Source organism: Oncorhynchus nerka, linkage group LG4 (genome assembly GCF_034236695.1).
Source record: "Oncorhynchus nerka isolate Pitt River linkage group LG4, Oner_Uvic_2.0, whole genome shotgun sequence".
NCBI classification, from domain to species: domain Eukaryota; kingdom Metazoa; phylum Chordata; class Actinopteri; order Salmoniformes; family Salmonidae; genus Oncorhynchus; species Oncorhynchus nerka.
Genome location: NC_088399.1, coordinates 89,108,848 through 89,124,721, shown reverse-complemented (window position 1 = coordinate 89,124,721; position 15,874 = coordinate 89,108,848). Strand labels below are relative to the sequence as shown.

Genomic DNA, 15,874 nt, shown 5'->3' with positions numbered 1-15,874 from the left:
TCAAGTGTTTAGAAACATATTCTAATCTTATTTACAAGAAAAGGTGACTCCAAAATGACACAATACATTATTTACCACTCATTTAAATACACATATATGTCCATTTGTCCCAATACTTTTGATCACCTTAAATGGAGGGGGGGGGGGGGGGGATGCACAAAAAGTACTGTAATTTGTAAATGGTTCTGCCGCTATGGATAGAAATACCATCAAATTCAAGCTGCCAGTCTGCACTTTAACCCCATAGTCATTGTAGGGTGGATGTGTGAGCTGGTGTCAGAGGCTGATATTTGCATGATAAATAGCAGGTCTGGATAGGTCCCAGTAGAGATGGAAATTAAACAAAGCTCCTTTATTTGCCAAGCCCGTGTTCACTTAGATTTCTGCACGGTGTGTAATAGCTTGAATTTCACTGGGTTTTTGTACATTGGTAATAAATATATTTGGGTAAAGACCTTTCATTGATTGCTGCAGTTGGCTGAGCGGCCACAGTTTCTGGGCCGAAAAGAGCCCTGTAACGAGAATTCTAAACGGAATTCTTCACAATACCAAATCAAATTGCCCCTAGATTTGAATGAGGGGCACATTTTGCCATCATGTTGACTGATCATACATGTGTTTTTGGTGTTGTTTTTATTCTGGTAATAGAATGCAGATGACAGATGACTGTACAGTTTTATGTTTATTTGTACGATGACTTCTGGAGATCATATTGTCTTTTAAAGGGAGAAATCACATTGGATCTTTAGGTCATGCATGGGCATACAGTACACAGTGTTTGTATCATATATTGCTCTGAGTGATTATCGTTTGCAAACACTTATTAATATGCTGTATAATCTTGGAATGTACCAATTAAAATTAAAGTATACGTTTAATTATGCTACGGTTTTCCAGACACACGCGTGTTCATGATGAAATAGGCGTGCGATTGTCATTAACAACATTGGGCGGTGTTGTACCGTATATTAGCTACGGCAACAATGAATTATGGTCGCAAACATTTACAAGTTCTCTGAAGCATGATAATGTTTGTTTAGCAGCTATAAGGATGAGATAACTTCACATGGTGTTCAGTTGACGGTCTGTACTACAGGGCACAGGAGGGACGGCTTACCCTCTTTACATGGTGTTCAGTTGACGGTCTGTACTGCAGGGCACAGGAGGGACAGCTTACCCTCTTTACATGGTGTTCAGTTGATGGTCTGTACTGCAGGGCAGGGACAGCTTACCCTCACATGGTGGAGGGACAGCAGGAGGGACAGCTTACCCTCTTTACATGGTGTTCAGTTGACGGTCTGTACTGCAGGGCACAGGAGGGACAGCTTACCCTCTTTACATGGTGTTCAGTTGACGGTCTGTACTGCAGGGCACAGGAGGGACAGCTTACCCTCTTTACATGGTGTTCAGTTGATGGTCTGTACTACAGGGCACAGGAGGGACAGCTTACCCTCTTTACATGGTGTTCAGTTGGGTCACAGGAGGGACAGCTTACCCTCTTTACATGGTGTTCAGTTGAGTTGACTACAGGGCACAGGAGGGACAGCTTACCCTCTTTACATGGTGTTCAGTTGATGGTCTGTACTACAGGGCACAGGAGGGACAGCTTATCCTCTTTACATGGTGTTCAGTTGACGGTCTGTACTGCAGGGCACAGGAGGGACAGCTTATCCTCTTTACATGGTGTTCAGTTGACGGTCTGTACTGCAGGGCACAGGAGGGACAGCTTATCCTCTTTACATGGTGTTCAGTTGACGGTCTGTACTGCAGGGCACAGGAGGGACAGCTTACCCTCTTTACATGGTGTTCAGTTGACGGTCTGTACTGCAGGGCACAGGAGGGACAGCTTATCCTCTTTACATGGTGTTCAGTTGACGGTCTGTACTGCAGGGCACAGGAGGGACAGCTTATCCTCTTTACATGGTGTTCAGTTGACGGTCTGTACTGCAGGGCACAGGAGGGACAGCTTATCCTCTTTACATGGTGTTCAGTTGACGGTCTGTACTGCAGGGCACAGGAGGGACAGCTTATCCTCTTTACATGGTGTTGTTGACGGTCTGTACTGCAGGGACAGGAGGGGCTTTACATGGTGTTCAGTTGACGGTCTGTACCCTCTTTACATGGTGTTCAGTTGACGGTCTGTACTGCAGGGCACAGGAGGGACAGCTTACCCTCTTTACATGGTGTTCAGTTGACGGTCTGTACTGCAGGGCACAGGAGGGACAGCTTACCCTCTAAACAAACAGGCATGCTGGCACCATGTATTCTGGGTTCTTTAGGAAAGCAGCTGCCATGATATCTTTATTCCTGTCTGTGAAACATTCTTAGTTTACAGTATACATGCTGCAGTGTGTGTGTACGAGTTGGTTTGTGGACAAGAAAGAAACTTGGCAAGAGTTGTGACAAAAAGCTTCTTTTTTTTTTTTACCCCTTTTTTCTCCCCAATTTTCGTGGTATCCAATTGTTTTTAGTAGCTACTATCTTGTCTCATCGCTACAACTCCCGTACGGGCTCGGGAGAGACGAAGGTTGAAAGTCTTGCGTCCTCTGATACACAACCCAACCAAGCCGCACCTCTTCTTAATTAGAGCTCCCCCTACTTTGTGCAATTTCCGCCTGAATACATACTCAAATCTAACAGCCTGTAGCTCAGGCACAGAACCAAGGATATGCATATTCTTGGTACCATTTGAAAGAAAACCAGCCACACCAATGTGTCGGAGGAAACACCGTGCACCTGGCAACCTTGGTTAGCGCGCACTGCGCCCGGCCCGCCACAGGAGTCGCTGGTGCGCGATGAGACAAGGACATCCGGCCAAGCCCTCCCTAACCCGGACGACGTTAGGCACAAGGCCAATTGTGCGTCGCCCCACGGACCTCCCGGTCGCGGCCGGTTACGACAGAGTCTGGGCGCGAACCCAGAGTCTCTGATGGCACAGCTGGCACTGCAGTATTGACAAATAGACTTTAACCAAGAAAGATAAGATAACCGAAGTATTCCTACTGTATGTGCCGGTCAAGACATTTGTTGGCTCACTACTGTGCTTCTCTCTGGGATGGCTGCCATGTTCCAGCAGGTTTAGGTGGAGCGATGGCAGTGTCCCTGGGAAAAGCATTACAAATGAACGGGCCCAGCCACCTTTTCCTCTACTCAATATTATAGACCAACTGCTGAAGTGACTAACAAAAAGCAGGCAGCCACCTGCTGAACAACAAGCCTGTCTGAACTAGCTAAAGATGTGTTTGGCAGCACTGTATGGCTGTTGATTGTCGTTGAAGGTTGTTGTCTCCCAGCTCTTTAATGCAGAGCCATGATGGTCCAGACGACGGTGTATGAATGAGGCATTGGACTCTCAATCACAAGCCGGAGAAATAGAATGATAATGAACTTCCTGTTATTTTGTGCCTCTGGCCACCGGTTGCAACATGGATCAAGAGTTGAAGCAGAATGAGTTATCGCCACTGGAGCTTCACATGCATTACATTAGCTCAGACAAAGATGAGATAAGTAGAATGCTTGAGGAAGAACAGTGTTTTGTTTTGACAAAATATAACTGAAAGCTTAGATAAAGGCATTGATCACTCTTTACACTAAACTAGACATCTACCTAATTGTCAGTCGGATGGACTTGATACAGGGACAGAGACCCTTTTTGGGTTGGTAGATTATTACAGGCTATATAGTTACCACTCGTGTGATCCCGTGAAGAACAGTGTTGGGTTGGTAGATTATTACAGGCTATATAGTTACCACTAGTGTGATCCCGTGAAGAACAGTGTTGGGTTGGTAGATTATTACAGGCTATATAGTTACCACTAGTGTGATCCCGTGAAGAACAGTGTTGGGTTGGTAGATTATTACAGGCTATATAGTTACCACTAGTGTGATCCCGTGAAGAACAGTGTTGGGTTGGTAGATTATTACAGGCTATATAGTTACCACTAGTGTGATCCCGTGAAGAACAGTGTTGGGTTGGTAGATTATTACAGGCTATATAGTTACCACTAGTGTGATCCCGTGAAGAACAGGGTTGAAAATGGATCTGTTCTTACACGATCTTGTAAACCTCTGTACAATCCTCCCACGATGAGTGCTGCATGAGTGTACAGTACCTACCAGGCTGTAGCCTAAGACTCAATTTGGCCATGTGAGGATATTCACTGTTTTCATCTATTCTTGTCAGGTCGTGTTGCATGATGTGGGTAGATGCATGGGTTTTTCCCTACAAGTCGATATTATTTTTCATGGGAATCCAGTTTGTTAGGTGTAATAGACTACAACCTCCTGGCAGGCCATATGGTAGGTATCATGGTGAGAGTGTTTCAGATCATGTGGAATCGATCATAGCCCAAACAGAATCTCGTTTTGAGCCGTTAGAAAAACAAACACGTCTTGGTCAATGTTCTCAGAGTTGGATCGATTAATTCCATTGCCCCATGAAGCAGGGTAAATACCCATTTGAAGCAATACTAGCAACAGCATTCACTCATGCTGCCGGGGAGCTATCTTTTCTGAGGATGTTGATGACATCACAGAATGGTAATAAGATGGCGCCGAAGAAATAGGCTGACGTTTTACATTCTCCCATCCAATTGTGCAATTTTGTATTTTTTTCCGTTATGTGTAACTTATTTTTTTACTTATTGGGGAAGTAATGTTGCTGCTACCGTCTCTTATGACCGAAAATAACTTTTGGACATCAGAAAAGCGATTACTCACCGTGGACTGGAAGAAACTTTCCTTTTTTAACGAGTCCGACGAGAAGGATATCCTTCTTTCACTGGAACAGGCCCAGATCCACGCCTTTTGCGTCAATAAAAAGAGAAGCCGGAGGCGAGCGAGTAAACTCCCAATGCCTTCCATTCTCCTTGCTAACGTGCAATTGTTAGAAAATAAAACTGATCACCTACTATTAAGATTATCCTACCAACGAGACATTAAAAACTGTAACATCTTATGTTTCACCGAGATGTGGCTGAACGAAGAAATGGACAATATAGAGCTGGAGGGATTTTCCATGCACCGGCAGAACAGAGACGCTACCTCTGGTAAGACGAGATGTGGGGGTGTGTGTCTTTTTGGAGCGGGTCGAGAGTTTCAAGTTCCTTGGTGTCCACATCACCAATGAACTATCATGGTCCAAACACACCAAGACAGTCATGAAGAGGGCACAACAAAAACTTTTCCCCCACGGGAGACTGAAGAGATTTGTCATGGGCCCCCAGATCCTCAAAAAGTTATACAGCTGCACCATCGAGAGCATCCTGACCGGTTGCATCACCGCCAGGTATGGCAACTGCTTGGCAGCTGACCATAAGATGCTACAGAGGGTAGTGCGAACGGCCCAGTACATCACTGGGGCCAAGCTTCCTGCCATCCAGGACCTATATAATAGGCGGTGTCAGAGGAAAGCCCATACAATTGTCAGACACTCCACCCACCCAAGTTATAGACTGTTTTCTCTCTGTTTTTCTGAGTGAAACGTGTGTCACTGATACAAATTATTTAAAACAAACTGTCATTGCATATCTTTTGATTTATCCACTTGAGATTTTCTCATTCTATTTCTTGTCTAAAGAAAGGGGCGAACAGATAGTGATGCAACTAAAGCTGAAACCACTTCTGGGAGCCAATTTACTTTGTAACTCAGCCATGTCACCTTGGGATTGATTGAGGGTTCTTCAGTGGAACTTTAAAAAATGTGTAATAATAAACTACAAATGCTGTCATGCATCAGCAGAGCACCTGCAGGCAACCTTTTATTCCAGCTACGTTATGTTCATAAAATACAGTACAGTGGAGCAATTTCAGTTGTATTGAAAACCACTCTAGTCTGTGCTTTACTTTCTTTAAAAAATAGATGATGAGATTAGTCACACCTCCCTGGTTTTCTGTGGAGAAGTAACCAACATTTATTGTATGTTGCTGTATGGCCAACGTTTGTGCATTCATTTTTACACATTCTCAATTTAAAACTATCCTCTTTAAAACAAGGCTACCTCTCCAGGTCCCTGTACCTGTCCATGCATTAGGTATTGTGTTTTCGAATGTCCTGTAGAGTATGTGTTTATTACTCACACTATAATATTGTTTCAATTAATTCTATCATGCTGCATGACTCCTAAGCCCCTCCAGCTTTATGCCTGCTGGGAGTATTAGAGGATCATTGTGAAGAACCTGCGAGAGGGGAATCCAGAACACATTAGACGCAGGGGTGGGCAATTCCAGTCCTCAAGGTCCTGATTGGTGTCACAGTTTTGTCCCAGCCCCAGCTAACAAACCTGACTCCAATAATCACCCAGTCATGATCTTCAGTTTAGAATGCAATGTGATTAATCAGCTGTGTTTGTTAGGGATGGAGAAACAGAGTGACACCAATCAGACCCTCGAGGACTGGAGTGGTCCACCCCTGCTAATTAGAGGATGGGCTGTCTGATTTAGCACAATTGAATGATGGTCAAGCCAAGAGTCATTGAGATAGGATGATTAACTATGGAAACTTATCTGAAGTCAGCATCACCTTCAGGAAGATCAAGCCCCCTGGGACAGTCATACAATTTCATCAATATATCACATTCGCTGCTGGAATAGAAATGACTATATAGTTGGCTTTATTGTGTTAGATATCAATTGAAGAAGAAGAAGGTAGCGTTGATCAAAACTGCCTAATAACCCAATGGTTAGGAGTAAAGATTGACATGAGACCATAACTTATCATGAACATTATGAACACTGCTACAAACGTTTCTTCATCGTTCACCCAAATAACTGTGGGGCGGTCAGCCAAATGCCATATGCCATAAAGCATTTCTTTACAGTATTTTTGGGGGGTCTGAGAATAGTGATGAAGTATGTGTCTGGGTAAAACAATAGCTGCCGTTAGAGTCAAATTGTTCTACTCCGTGCCACGTCACCTACCTGTTTCTCAAGTCTGATAGCCAATGGAATGGAGGTGCTTGTCCAAAGTCAGACTCTGTGTTAATGTTGACCCTTCTGTTGTCTTAAGGGTAAGAAATGACCCTCCACTATGTTTAACAGCAGAGAAAACCCCTGAAATGATCGTTTTTCAACTTGATGACTTTTCCTAGAGCTGGGATCTTTTAATGTAGTACAGTGCTATACTGACTCAGTTTTACAAATCTTTCATTGTGAGTGTTTTAACTTTGTGTATTGTTTGTTGGTTTGGCAATGCCAATGTCAGCTAGAGAAATATGCTGAGAAGGATTATTATCACAGCAAGCAATGTACTTGGAGTCAAACAGACAGGCCTGGATGAGATCTTTAAAGTCAGGGCCCTCCGCAAGGCTCACAAAATCATTTTAGACCCAAGCCAGCCCCTGTACCTGGACTTTGAACTACTCCCCTCTGGGCGCAGGTATAGGGCACCCTTCAGCAGGGAAAACACAACTAGACAATCACTTGTGCCAGGTGTGATATCCCTCCTAAATAGCTCGGGCTGATGTTCCTATCGACTCAGTTGTTATTGGTATGTAACTGTTATGAAAGTTGTATTGTCCATTTTGTTTGTATTTAAATGCCACTTTAAACGTGTAGATGACACTGCAACAAAATTTCCCCATGGGGACAATAAAGTCAGTAAGTAAGTAGAGTGACCACAACATTAGAAAAAGTGAAACATTGCCTTTGTTCATATTTCCATGAAAGCTGTACACCACCAGGGTACAAAGATTGTCTTGGGGTCATTTTTGACCCAGAATTTATAAAATAATTTACGGCAGGGTAGCCTAGTGGTTAGCCCGGAATGGTTGCAAGTTCAAACCCCTGAGCTGACAAGGTACAAATCTGTCGTTCTGCCCCTGAACAGGCAGTTAACCCACTGTTCCTAGGCCGTCATTGAAAATAAGAATTTGTTCTTAACTGACTTCCCAAGTTAAATAAAGGTAAAATAAATGTTTTAAAAACCACAAAGACACACACACACACACACACACACACACACACACACAATGAGAAATTGAGATTGTGTGCTACTGATTGAACTCAGACATAACTAAAACGTTATTGTGCATGTGCCGCATCTCCCCTCCACGACCCCACACATGACAGTTCACAGACAAAATAAAAACTATTTCAGACAAAAGAAACAACATTTTAGACAAAATAAAAATGTATTGAAAGCATTGGGGCAGCAGGGTAGCCTAGTGGTTAGAATGTTGGACTAGGAACCGGAAGGTTCCAAGTTCAAATCCCTGAGCTGACAATGTGTCGTTCTGCCCCTGAACAAGGCAGTTAACCTACTGTTCCTAGGCCGTCATTGAAAATAAGAATTTGTTCTTAACTGACTTGCCTAGTTAAATAAAGGTAAAAAAAAAAATGGTTTACTAATTGGGGATGCAGTCAGAGGCTATAAAGGTGCTGCAGATGACAGCCCCACCAGGTCTCCCTTTGCTGAAGCCATGAGTGCATGTTTCAGTGCCCAACAGGTCAGAGATCTGATTTCTTCAGATATCCAGGAGCAAGAAGAAGAGGAGGAAGAAGAGGAGGTGGTATCTGAAAAAAAGAAGAAGAAGAAATCTGTCAAAAGGTTGCTGTCCTTTCCGGCAGCATTTGCCCAGCAAGCCAGCAAAGTATGGCATCGAGATATGGGTGGGCTGTGATGCACAATCCAGCTTCGCTTGGAAGATGCAAGTCTACACTGGGAAGCCGACCAGTGGAGGCCCGGAGAAGAACCAGGGGATGTGGGTCTACACTGGGAAGCCGACCAGTGGAGGCCCGGAGAAGAACCAGGGGATGTGGGTCTACACAGGGAAGCCGACCAGTGGAGGCCCGGAGAAGAACCAGGGGATGTGGGTCTACACAGGGAAGCCGACCAGTGGAGGCCCGGAGAAGAACCAGGGGATGCGGGTCTACACAGGGAAGCCGACCAGTGGAGGCCCGGAGAAGAACCAGGGGATGCGGGTCTACACTGGGAAGCCGACCAGTGGAGGCCCGGAGAAGAACCAGGGGATGCGGGTCTACACTGGGAAGCCGACCAGTGGAGGCCCGGAGAAGAACCAGGGGATGCGGGTCTACACTGGGAAGCCGACCAGTGGAGGCCCGGAGAAGAACCAGAGGATGCGGGTCTACACTGGGAAGCCGACCAGTGGAGGCCCGGAGAAGAACCAGGGGATGCGGGTCATGACAGATGGACTGAGGGGGCACAAAGTCACGTGTGAAAGCTGTTCAGGGTGCTGAATCTTGTCCTGATCCACCTGAGGCTGCAGCTGGTACTATGTGCTGCACATGTGAGAAATACATCTGCAAAGTCCATGCACACACACTTGCATACTGTTCTACATGTGCTAATTAGAGTTGATTGATTTATGTTCTTCACATTTTTGTTTTGTATCTATTATCTGATTCTTATTTATTGTTGTTGTTTATACACCTTGTGGGTGGGGGCAATGGTTCAACAAAATGGGAGAAGACTAGTATTTTGTAGTTGAATTCCTCATTGTACAATATATAAGAATATATCACCATGTTGCCTAAAACGTTAATGAATGTTATTGTTTCTCTTCAATAAAGTGCATTCAAAACTACTTTCTGCACATTTCTGCTACTTTCTTAGGCTATACAAGTGCTATCTCTTGCTAAAAAAAAATAGGTTTACACCTATGCAGTACCTTTATCAATAATAATAATAATAATAATAATAAAGCTCTACTTTAGTAAAGAAAACAATGATGCCAGGTGTGATGTAATAAAAGGTGTCCACTGATTAAATACAGTGTGTCTGCAGTGTGAAGAGGGAAAACACAGACATTCACAAAGCTTGTGATGAATGACAGGTTGTTTAAAATTCCATTAAGATGCTTTATTTTTCGGGGTTTAGTGAAGGCGGGTCATTTTTTTACCCTTAGGACAAGGGGAGTATACAGAATGTTAATACTGCACAGGGGATAAGAAGGAGCGTCTGGGAAGAGTGAAGAGCGAACCCAACATCTATTAACATAGCAGGGAATAGGCTTTACACTGGGTATCATTTACTGCATGCAGGGGTGTCCTGTTTGTAAGGATGTATTATAATAATATAAGAAATTCCTTGAGTATGAATGATAAATCATGTATTTCAATACATCACTACAGCATCATACACTTTCCTGCAGGTTCCCGAAAAAGCCCGACCTCACAGGCTAGTTCCAATCAGGTGGCGTAACGTAGGGATTTAAATTAAACTCTTTTCTAATTTACACCTGTTGGATTTTCAATTGTTGCTGAATGGATTAGCTATGTATTGGAAACTCTGAAATGAAAATGTTATTTCAGTCTATTTGTGAAGATAAACTAGACCCTGGCTAAGTACTGTTTTCCCTCTTTCCCTTAGATCCATACATTCTCTTCTCAGACTGTAAGGATTGAATTATGCTTTGCGAATGAGGCCCCTGGCAGCCATTTACTGCAACAAAGAATATAATTTGGATAAATATCATCTCAGCCTCAGAAAAATACACACTCTATTCTGCCATTCTGTTTGTTTTTGACCACAGCATTTTGGATTAGAGAGGAGCATTACAGCAAATTACTGATTTTACCGTGCATGTGTTTTGGTGCGGTTCTTGGGTGAATGGTCTAACCCTTATACACACGGAGCCCAGACTGCAGTTTGGACAGCACCAGGTCGACCCTGCATGCTGCAATGAAACAGATGAAATATAGTTTCCGGTATCCAATGGGGTGGAGAGGCCTTGACTCACTGTATCAAAGTGAGGAGGCTGTCAGTGAATCAGCAGAGAAGAGGGACTAGAGGGAGGAGGGGAATGAGGGAGGAGGGGAACGAGGGAGGAGGGGAACGAGGGAGGAGAGAGAAGGGGTGCGGAGTAGGAAGGTGGAGGGCTCTACCACAGAAGGAGTGCCCGTGGAGAACACTGATTACTTACTTTTAAAACATCAGTTTGATGGAGAGACGCGCCCCGCTTCCCAGCGGCCTCCCATCCGTCTCTGACGCTGGGGTGGTGATTGATGAGGCGTCCACCAGCGTTGTACACTGCCTGCCGCCCAGAGCTGATGCAGAGGCCAGCCCTGCTTCTCTGTTTCTCCTCTCCATGGGTGTGTCTGTCTGTGTGTATGTGTGTGTGTGTGTGTGTGTGTGTGTGTGTGTGTGTGTGTGTGTGTGTGTGTGTGTGTGTGTGTGTGTGTGTGTGTGTGTGTGTGTGTGTGTGTGTGTGCATGTGTGAGTCTGTGTGTGTGTTCCACGTATTTGTGCGCAATCACCTGCCACCAGTTTTAATTAAATGGCCGGCAATTAAGACAGATTCACTGATTAAGGAACACTAAACCTGTTATCATTTGTTAATAATGAATCTCTCTCCTTATTTAACATGGAGCTTCCTAGAGCATATTGATCCCAGCTAGATGGGACTTGGAACACAGATGTTCAAGAATTCTGTGGTGTGTGTGTGTGTGTTGTGTGTGTGTGTGTGTGTGTGTGTGTGTGTGTGTGTGTGTGTGTGTGTGTGTGTGTGTGTGTGTGTGTGTGTGTGTGTGTGTGTGTAAAGGGTCACTTTAGGTCTATTGATATGTTGTGGGGGGAGGGTCTGACCTTCTGTCATACCTCTACTAATAGATTTAGGTTTAATGTAGTCTGACATTGGATGTGTGTGATCTAGGTTAATGTAGTCTGACATTGGATGTGTGTGATCTAGGTTAATGTAGTCTGACATTGGATGTGTGTGATCTAGGTTAATGTAGTCTGACATTGGATGTGTGTGATCTAGGTTAATGTAGTCTGACATTGGATGTGTGTGATCTAGGTTCCTGTAGTCTGACATTGGATGTGTGTGATCTAGGTTCCTGTAGTCTGACATTGGATGTGTGTGATTTGGGTTCATGTAGCATGGCCACGTGTAGGGGAATGAACCTAATTCACACACATCCAAAGTCAGACTACAGGAACCTAGATCACACACATCCACTCTTCTGCAGACTGACATTATATTTGGAATAGGTGCTAGGCTACTTTCCACTTTATTTTCTGCGTTTTAAAAGTGAGAATTTAGAAAAAAGTATATTCTTTCCTTCCTGTCGGATATTGAACTCCTGTCTGACTACAGGCCCATTCAGCCAGCACCGCAGGGATTTTAAAGTTAATATTAGAATTGCATTGAGAATGCTTGAGTACTTTGATGACACATCGGCGACACTGTTGCTATGAAGCCCCCAAGTCTCGCCAATGTTGCCTCTTCTTGTCACTATCAATTCACACCAAGTTATTTCTGAGACCCTGAACGCTTTTCAGAATCCAGAAAGACAGGACATTCAGTGTAAATGCCTGAGTGAATAACCCCTTACTGTTGCTGTGGTGGCAATGGCCCCGCTCTCTCTCTCTCTCTCTCTCTCTCTGCTCTACCCCTCCCTCCATCACTCTCTAGCTCTCTCTCTCTCTCTCTCTCTCTCTGCTCTACCCCTCCCTCCATCACTCTCTAGCTCTCTCTCTCTCTCTCTCTCTCTCTCTCTCTCCGCTCTACCCCTCCCTCCATGACTCTCTCTCTCTCTCTCTCTGCTCTACCCCTCCCTCCCTCCATCACTCTCTCTCTCTCTCTCTCTCTCTCTCTCTCTCTCTCCGCTCTCTCTCCATCTCTCTCTCTCTCTCTCCCTCCCTCCCTCCCTCCATCATCTCTCTCTCTCTCTCTCTCTCTCCGCTCTACCCCTCCCTCCCTCCATCACTCTCTAGCTCTCTCTATCTTGTCTCATGCAGCCAATGTTTGTGTCATTTATATTTTGTCAAATGGAGGGGAGATAGAGAAAAGGCTCAAGCTTTGAGACTGGGACGTGTGGGATGACTAATCAATTACCTCCGAGTCCAGTTGGGGATGTCACGGTCTCCGCACCGTGGGCCCCGGCCCGCTTTACACTACGGTACAATCAACGCACTACATTTTGAACACATACAGTGGAAGAGAAGGGACTGACTGACGGGGTGGTTGGTTGGTGGTAGAGAGGCATTAAGCCTCAGACTTGGTGTCGTCTGCTCACTGCAGAGGGACAGTGATTGCCAGCCTAGGCTGGATGAATACAGCGACGTCTCGTCAGCTCCGTTCTACTCTGTAGGCTATGTGTCATCATGGAACTATTGTGACAATGACATGCATGGAAAAGCCTCTGAATGCCACAGAGAGGACAAGTCTACCGGAGCCACTAGTACTGTAGTTTAGCTTTCACATCATTTTTTATTTTTATTTCACCTTTATTTTACCTTTATTTAACCTGGCAAATCAGTTAATTAAGATCAAATTCTTATTTACAATAATAGTGTAGCACTCAACCGTATAACATGGGAGGGATGGTGACAACCCTCTCCATATGTTTGAACTATGTCCAGCGCAGAATGGTATAACTCATGTAATTAACATGCATATTATTGGATGAGACTCACGACGCTACTGGTACCTTAACTCGCTGTGTGGCCAATGATGCTCTCCGACATAAATCAAATAACCCTGCGGAGTTGCCTCCTGCACTGGTAATGAAGGTGCTAGTTCAAGTAGATGACATTTCCTCCACAAATACGTGTACATTTGAAATGGATTCCATCCATAACATTTATACTACGGTTATTCAAGTATGTGAAATGATTTAACTCAGGCAGAGTGCCAAGGATACTGTTATTGTTAGGAGACCTCTGTTGTTCTTTACATCGGTCATACACATTCCTAACATTTTCCCAGTGATACACATGTTCTGTATCACCCAAAGTGAGGATCTGTGCTAAGCACATCCTGTAGAAATGTTCCTATTCACTCTTTCTACAAACCTTATGCCAAGAGCAATGGATGAATGTAATGCAATTACAGTCACTTTATGCAAATACTATATTTCCAAAGGAGTTGAGGGCGGAGTGAGTTAAACCAGACAGTGTTCTGTTCTGCTGTCTCTGCCTCTGTCCCAGGATGCCACCCAAATGGCACCCTATTCCCTACATAGTGCACTACTTTTGACCAGGACACATGGGGCTCTGGTCAAAAGTAGTGCACTATACGGGGAATAGGTGACCATTTGGGATGCTGCCACAGTGTGGGTAATGGAAGAGACTTTTGCGTAATAACATGAATGATATGGCACAGCTCCAGTTTGGAGAAGCCACTGAGCTGTGATCCATGTGACCGTGTCCTTTTAATGACATATCCCACCAGTCATCAATAAAGGTTGGTGTGAGGCAGAGGTGGGAAAGAGGGGAGGGGGAGGAAGAGGAGGAAGGGAGAGGAAGAGGGAAGAGAGCCCAGTCCCTTCGGAGGCAGTTTCCTCTGGCCAGCTCCTTTGTGTGTTGTGGTGGCATGGGCCAAGCCGTGCGAGGGCGAGGGCCAGATACACGGTCTACTCTGTAAGCATATTAAGGCTATGCCGGTGTGACGTTCTGAACAGGTGGATATACTGTAGCTGATCCTCTGTGACTAATACTTAAGCTCCTTATATGCTTTGTTAATGATCTGCACGGAGTAGCCTTCACTTTGTGACTAACATATAAGGGTCTTCATACATTATGCTTTGTATACACTCCGTATGTCTACACACCATAGTGTGATGCTTCCAATACACAGACAGCGTCATTGGGCAAAATAGTACGCAGCATCATCTGGATGTGTGTGCGACAACAGTTCAACATTCACCTTCTGCTACCGTTTCTGTCAAGACGTCTACGGACACAGTTAGACTCATACGTTGGATAAATCCTAAGTATGCAGCACACAGAACGCACTGCAACTGTCTCTGCAACGCAACGCTGCAAGGTAAACACAGGGTTTCACTGGAAATGAATGTCATTCTGGCGTACCAAAAATACAATGACGCTGTCGATGTGATCGAAGCCTTAGGCTTTGGCCAAGGGGGTGTGGCTAAAACAGTTGAGGATCCTCCTCTTTTGTTGTGTTCTCACCAGGGGAATGGACATCCTGTTCTACTATCAGCATTTCTCCATTCAACATTACCCTATGAATATGAACAGTTGTATGTCCTATTGTCATTGATGCATAATAAGCAACCTGACTCTGGATTTTGAAATTCCACCATTTTTACTTAGGTCTACAAGATGCCTTTTTTTTTTAAATACATTTTATTTGTATTACCTATGTACTGTGTTCCAACCTTGTTTCAAAAACAAACAAAAAAATTGTTATCTTTTTTGATTGGCTGAGACTCTAAAAGACACCGGTGTTGTAGCATGCTGACTTTGAGTATGGATGTTAAAAAAAAACTAATGATTTTTTCCTCTTGTTTCACTCAGGTTATCTGGGATGAATGTCCCGTCTCCTATTGTCAGCAACAAGAACTGGCTGAGGCTACACTTTGTAACTGACAGTAACCATCGATACCGGGGCTTTAGCGCCCATTATCAAGGTAAGCCTCTGTTTCAATCAATGCAAAGACGCTTAGGAAGGAGTTTCCTGACCACCTAAAAAAAGAAAAACTTAAATAAGAATGTAATCCTTTTAAAGCCCTGAGAGAATCAACACATAGTGCTCTGAAAGGGGGATGAATCCTACACCTCTTCACTCTGTCCTCCTCCTTAATTACTTTTTCTTCTTATTGTCATGAGGTCTTAGATTTGCTGTTTTCTTTTCATTTCATGTCATTTTTTGTTGTTGTTTCAGGCTGACTTAGTCATTCTATCATTCTGTCTTTCAACTCTCATGATTACAACTACAAGATACATGTTTATTTTCTCATGGAAACCGTAAATCCCGAGGTACCTGATTTGGGTGGGCAATCAGAGCTTTCGTTTTTTCAGCTTTTAATTAGAACCCTCTCTCTGTAGCAATGCCAACTACCGTATGCACAGCACAGCGCAGCACAGCATTCAATTAAAAAAGTGTTTTTTTGCCTCTTCCAAACTAACCAATAGATTAACAACAAATCACTTCTTCTCCTCTTTTTGAAA

At 44.2% G+C, this 15,874-nt stretch overlaps 1 protein-coding gene across 1 annotated transcript in view; it reads left to right on the top strand.

Moving 5' to 3' along the window:
* Positions 1–15,874, top strand: part of LOC115128828 (CUB and sushi domain-containing protein 3-like) — a 997,580-nt gene that overhangs the window by 383,139 nt on the left and 598,567 nt on the right. The window contains exon 6 of the mRNA XM_065018010.1: positions 15,221–15,333. Within this exon, the coding sequence (XP_064874082.1) occupies positions 15,221–15,333 (113 nt within the window). The remainder of the gene's footprint in view (positions 1–15,220; positions 15,334–15,874) is intronic.